The sequence below is a fragment of the Amblyomma mixtum genome, chromosome 2 (genome assembly GCF_055824585.1).
Source record: "Amblyomma mixtum isolate Tamu chromosome 2, ASM5582458v1, whole genome shotgun sequence".
In the NCBI taxonomy this organism is placed as follows: Eukaryota; Metazoa; Arthropoda; class Arachnida; order Ixodida; family Ixodidae; genus Amblyomma; species Amblyomma mixtum.
The window spans coordinates 183,550,086-183,556,228 of NC_143013.1; the positions used below are offsets into that span (position 1 = coordinate 183,550,086).

Below are 6,143 nucleotides of genomic sequence, written 5' to 3' on the forward strand. Positions count from 1 at the left end.
CTTGCCTTCCAAGTATTCGATGAGGGATTTTATGTCGGGGTCCGCGCGTTGCTGTTGTGCAAAAGAGCTGGAGCTGATGGGTCCCAGGAAGGCGTCCTCATCGTCGTCCGGCGGCGGTGGATCTACAGGGGCTCGTGACAGGCAGTCGGCGTCAGAGTGCTTGCGTCCGGACTTGTAAAAGACGGTTACATCAAATTCCTGGAGCCGCAGGCTCCATCGAGCGAGGCGGCCGGAGGGGTCCTTCAAACTGGCGAGCCAGCACAGTGTGTTGTGATCGCTGACCACCTTGAACGGTCGTCCGTACAGGTAGGGGCGGAATTTCGACGTAGCCCAGATGATGGCAAGGCACTCCTTCTCAGTTGTCGAATAATTAGCCTCGGCTTTGGACAGGGAACGGCTAGCGTACGCGATGACCTTCTCCACTCCGTCAATTTTCTGAACGAGGACAGCGCCTAGGCCCACACTACTTGCGTCGGTATGAATCTCTAACTCGGCGTTTTCATCGAAGTGCGCGAGGATCGGTGGGGACTGGAAAGGACACTGAAGTTCCTTGAAGGCTTCCACGGCACGTCTGCCTTTGTCAGGTGGGTCAGTGGCTCGGCAATGCGCGAAAAGTTCTTCACAAATCGTCGGTAGTACGCGCACAGTCCGAGGAATCTGCGGACAGCTTTCTTATCGGCCGGTGGCGGAAACATTGCGATAGCAGGTGTTTTCTGCGAGTCTGGGCGTACTCCCTCCTTGCTAACAAAGTGGCCGAGAAACAGCAGCTGTTCATAGGCAAAGTGGCACTTCTCTGCTTTCAAGGTTAGCCCGGACGATTTGATTGCATCCAGTACTGTTCGAAGCCTACGAGGGGGTACGCAAAAGAAACCGGACTAAATTTTTTGGTCGGCGAAGCTTGTGTGGTACCGCGTTTTGCCACTAGGAGCGCATAGAACGAATATTCCAGACTCAGTAAGCCGAGTGCCGTCGTTGAAGGAGGTCAGACTAGTTTAGTCAGAGTTTTAGAGTCACGACTGTTTTGTGTGAATGTCGTTTTTGCAATATCTGATTTTCGTGAACAGCGTGCGCCGGTGAAATTCTGATTTTTGCTCGGAAAAAGTTGAATGGAAACTCTTGAAATATTAAGAAAGACGTACAAGGACGATGCTATGGGGACAACTCAAGTGTTCCTGAATCGAATCCTGAATCAAAGCAACAATCATGCCGATGGAAAACTTCATATTCAACTCGCCTCAAGAAAGCTCGTCAGGTGAAGCCAAACCTGAAAACAATGCTGATTTGTTTTTCGACGTGAGAGGAGTCGTCCATTGAGAATTTGTTCCGCAGGGTCAGACAGTTCGCCAGGCTTTCTACTGGGTTGTTTTGAAAAGATTGGGCAACAGTGTGCGGGAGAAGCGGCCAGATTTGTGGCGGTCGGGTGACTGGTTTTTTCATCATGGCAATGCCCCTGCTCACACAGCCCAGTCTCTACGACAATTTTGTACCAAAAATGGCATGACCCCTATTCCTCAACCCGCATACTATCCCGACCTTGCCCCGTGCTACTCCCTTTGTTTCCTAGAATGGAAAAATAGGTGAATGGAAAGCGTTTCGTTGATGTTGCTGAGGTGAAGAAAAAAATGACGGAGGCACTGTCAAGCATCAGAAAAGATGAATTGAAACAATGTTTTGAAAAACGGAATGAAAGATTCGACAAGCGTATCATTGCAAGTGGGGAATACTTTAAGGAAATTGAAAGTCTGTGCCTAAAATGTGAACAAATAAGTTCAAACAAAAACAAAAAATAAACAAATAAGTTCAAACAAAAACTAAATACCCCCTCGTATTTAGGTGTTCCTCAAAGTTCGAGGCGAAGACAACGACGTCATCTAAATATACCAAGCAAATCTGCCACTTCAGGCCTGCCAGCACTGTATCCATTACTCGCTGAAATGTGGCTGGTGCGGAACAGAAACGAAATCGCATCACCTTGAACTCGAAGAGGCCATCTAGAGTGATGAATGCGGTCTTCTCGCGATCTCTTCATCGACCTTAATTTGCCAGTAGCTGCTCTTAAAGTCCATCGATGAGAAATACTTGGCGTTGCAGAGCCGGTCCAGTGTGTCGCCGATGCGAAGGAGGGTGTAGACGTCCTTCTTTGTGATGTTGTTCAAGTGCCTGTAGTCAACGCAGATTCAAAGTCAACCGTCTTTCTTTCTCACTAGAACAACAGGTGCCGCCCAGGGGCTCTTCGAAGGCTGAATAACGCCGTCGCGCAGCATTTCTTCCACTTGGCCGCGGATGGCTTGTCGTTCTCGCGGCGACACTCGGTAGGGGCTTTGGCAGAGAGGTCGGGCGTGCTGGTCGGTTATAATGCGATGCTTGGCAATCGGCGTTTTTCGGACCTTCGGCGATGACGAGAAGCACTCGCTGTAGCTTCGAAGGAGACTGCGGATCTGGTCTTGTCTGTTCCGGGGCAGGGCTGGGTTTATGTCGAAAGCTGGCGAGTTCACTTGGTCAGGCGAATCTTCTACGGATGGGTCGGAGAGCCCGAAGAAGTCTCGTACGTCGAATATTTCGTCGAGGAATGAAAATCGTCGTTCCTTTGTTAACGTGCCGGTATTCTTCGCTGAAGTTAGTCAGCAGTACTTCGGTTTGTCCATTGCGGAAATGTGCGATGCCTCTTGCGATGCCGATTCCTCGGTCGAGAAGCAACTGCATGTTCCCCTCGATAATGGCTTCAGTGGCGCTTCCGTGGCGCCTACGGTGATGATGACGCTTGAGCGGGGTGGGACACTCACTTGTTCCTCCAAGACACTAAGCGCAACGTGATCTTATCTTGGATCGCAGGTCAATGATAGCTTGATGCCCATAAAGGAAATCCATACCCAAGATCACTTCGCGGGAACATTGCCGTAGCACTACGAAGGTCGTGGGATGGGTATGTCTCTTGAGAGTCACTCGCGCTGTGCATCGTCCTGATGGCGTAATGAGGTGGCCCCCTGCGGTGCGAATTTGTGGGCCGTCCCAAGCGGTCGTTATTTTCCTCAGCTGCGCAGCGAATGGTCCCCTCATCACCGAATAATCGGCTCCGGTGTCGACTAGAGCGGTGACCTTCCGGCCGTCGATAACCACTTCTCAGTCGGATGTCCTGGCTCTGGAGTTGAACGTCGTCTTCGGCTTTGGATCACGGCTTCGTCGGGTATGTGAATCGTGGCTGGGGTATGTGGTCGAAGCTTTTCTTGACGGCGGCGTCGTTTTGAAGGTGGTTCGCGACGTGGTCGAGGTTGTCTTTGTATGCGGCGTCGGCGTAGTGGGTGTGGCGTCTTCATACGGCGTGGTCGCTGGAGGATCTTCGTCGTTTCCTCGGCAAGCAACCTGACCTCCACAGGTTGCTTTGTTTAGTTTCCCCTACGGGCGCTAGGGGACCTTCCTCGGACAGCCTCGGCGTAGCTGCGGCCCGGTGATGCAAATCGAGCGGTGGACGGCGACGGGGAGCAGGAAAGACGGCTTCAAGACCCGTACTCCCCTCTGCGCAGGTAGTCGTCGATTTCCCGTGGTCGCTGGCCGGGGAGCGGTCGAGGGGCGTCGATGGCGAAACCTCGCAGCTCGATGCGTCTCTGCGGGCAGTGGCGAAGTATGTGTCCGGCATGGCCACAATGTAAACACAGTGGGCGGTTATCGGGAGTCCTCCACTGGTCGCATTTCCTAGTTCCGTTGCTTCGCTCGTAAGGTGGTCGGGCGGGAGCTAGAGGTCGTCGTTCTTGTAGAGCTGGTGCCCGTCGAAGTGGGATTGGGGGGCCTCGTCGGGGCGCAGGACTGCGTAGTGCGGCGGCATAGTTCATGGCTTCAACTTCCATTGGTGTCGTCTGTGGCGGGGAGCCAGGTGCATGCTGAACCTCTTCACGGATGATGTGCGTGAGCGACGCCACATGAGGGTGCTGCGCCTGCTACGGTGGGGATGGCAGCAGCGGACGAAGTTCTTCGCGAACAATTTCGCGTACCAAATCTCTCAGGTTATCCCCGCTTGCAGGAGTGTCTCCTAGGGGGCTTGCCGTCAGAACTTGAAGTGGTCGGTTGTAGTGACGGGTCCGCGCGTCAAGGGTCTTTTTGACTGATGAAGCTTCAGCTACAAACTCGGCGACGGTTGTTGGAGGATCCCGGATCAGAACGGCGAAGAGTTGCTCCTTCACGCCACGCATCAGGAAGGAGAGCTTCTTTTCCTCAGTCATGTCAGGGTTGGCGCGGCTGAAAAGTTGTTTCATATCTTCGACATACGCAGTCACGGTCTCGTTTGGGCGTTGAATTCTTGATTGCATGAGGACCTCCGCTCTTTCCATACGTACGACGCTAGTTACCGTACCCAGTAGCTGCTTCTTGAAGGTCGCCCAGGTCGTAAGAGAAGATTCGTGGTTTTCAAACCACGTTCTGGCAGGGCCGTCCACCGCAAAATAAACGTTTCGAAGCTTAGGGCTGTCATTCCAAACGTTCAGCGCTGCCACATGGTCGTACATGTCTAGCCAGTCCTCTACATCTTCGTGGGGTTCTCCACGGAAAGTCGGTGGCTCACGGGGCTGGCGAAGCCCGACGGGCGTTGGCGGTGCACCAGGTTCCATCGTGAGGGGCATAAGTGGATAGCAGGTCAGCACCTCCACCAGTTGTCACGTAGTGGTGACTGAAGTCTGGCGAACAGGAAGACAGCGAGAATGTCTTCGAAACAAAACTCTTTATTCGGGCTGACTTGCGCCCGCAAAGAACTGGATCACTCGGCGGCGGCGCAGCAACAAGCGTGCTCGGCGGTCGTCGAACAGAATGAACGCCGCTGTCGGCCGTGCTCTTCTTAAAGCTGATAGCGAACCTTCGAGATAAAGCTTTAGAAGTTCTAGAACATTCTGGCGCGAACTAGAATCGGCTCCGTCCGGATGCGATCAATCGAGATAATTCTAGGCGCGTCTTGCATCACAAACGAAGCGATAAAGCGACGTGCCGGCAGCCTTAAAGCATGAACAAATAAACACAACAAACAAATGCTACAAAGATTTGCGGAAATATGCTAGATATCAGAGGGCAGTAAGTGCTGGATGGGATGCATTTGGTCCACAATCCCGAGTGATGAATAGCAGCGGTATTGTATCACTGAGTAGGAAATAATATAACAGCAGCACAACGTCAATGCTCGCCATTAGAAAAGAAATTCGCAGGCTAATGAAAAGTTTACATTAAATTGCGTAGAATGCAAATAGCTATTGATGGCAAAATGGTCTAACGAGTAGTGACAGAGGAGAGCTGAGTGGGCTAGTGAACAAAGGTGAGTTAGGAAAGTCATTGGCGAAGCACAAAAAGGGAATTAATTATGAACACGGCATGTAGTGTGAAAAAGAAGTAGCCGATGGTCCCAATATGTATAACTGGAATGATTTCAAGATAGGTAAACGTAGCAGAGCGGCGAGAGAGATTCAAGAGGGCCAATCAGATTACGATATTGGCAGTGGTACGTTGGGCGATACATAGGCGAATAAGGTTAATAATACATAACTTTGAGAGGTCTTTATCAATTCTCCTATTTCTTCCACTGAATATACTTGCTTTTTTCATATTTGCAATAAAGCGTGATGTGCTCTGTTATTATGGCAGTCGTTTTTCCTTCGTACTCCTGGTACTAATTTTGCCATTTTGTGCAGGCCGGAGAACGTGTCCCGGACAGAAATTCGCCATCATGCACATGTTCTTGCTTATCACGTTTGTGCTGCAAAAGTACCGCGTGGTTCTGGACGAACCACTGCAATATGACTGGGAGGATCCGGAGCTGGAAGTACGCAAACTGCTGGACGTCCGCTTCCGGTTCCTACCCAGGAACTTCACTGACTCTTAAGAGCCAACCCTTTTATTTGTACGATGGTTATCTCCAGTATTTTCATTTTCTTTCATTGCTTTAGTTTTTCAGTTCTCCGCTGTCTATCTGTGGTGTCCTTTTCGGGCGATTTTTATAATACTGACCAGCCTGCATGAGGAAACGAGAACTATTCAATAAACTATTTGTCCAATGAAAGTATTTTTGCGAGGGCTCGCTGTTCTTGATTCAAGCCTGTGTTTTTTTTGTTGTTTTTGCTGAGCGGATGTATTGGTTGCACAGCAGCAAACTGCCTCTCCTTTGTACCCTG

General features: G+C 51.0%; 1 protein-coding gene across 1 annotated transcript in view; it reads left to right on the forward strand.

Annotated features, from left to right (window-relative positions):
- LOC149361779 (cytochrome P450 2B11-like) overlaps positions 1-5,856 on the forward strand; it is a 43,503-nt gene extending 37,647 nt beyond the window's left edge. The window contains exon 7 of the mRNA XM_089569584.1: positions 5,664-5,856. Within this exon, the coding sequence (XP_089425710.1) occupies positions 5,664-5,854 (191 nt within the window). The 3' untranslated portion in view covers positions 5,855-5,856. The remainder of the gene's footprint in view (positions 1-5,663) is intronic.
- Positions 5,857-6,143: the final 287 nt, after the last annotated feature.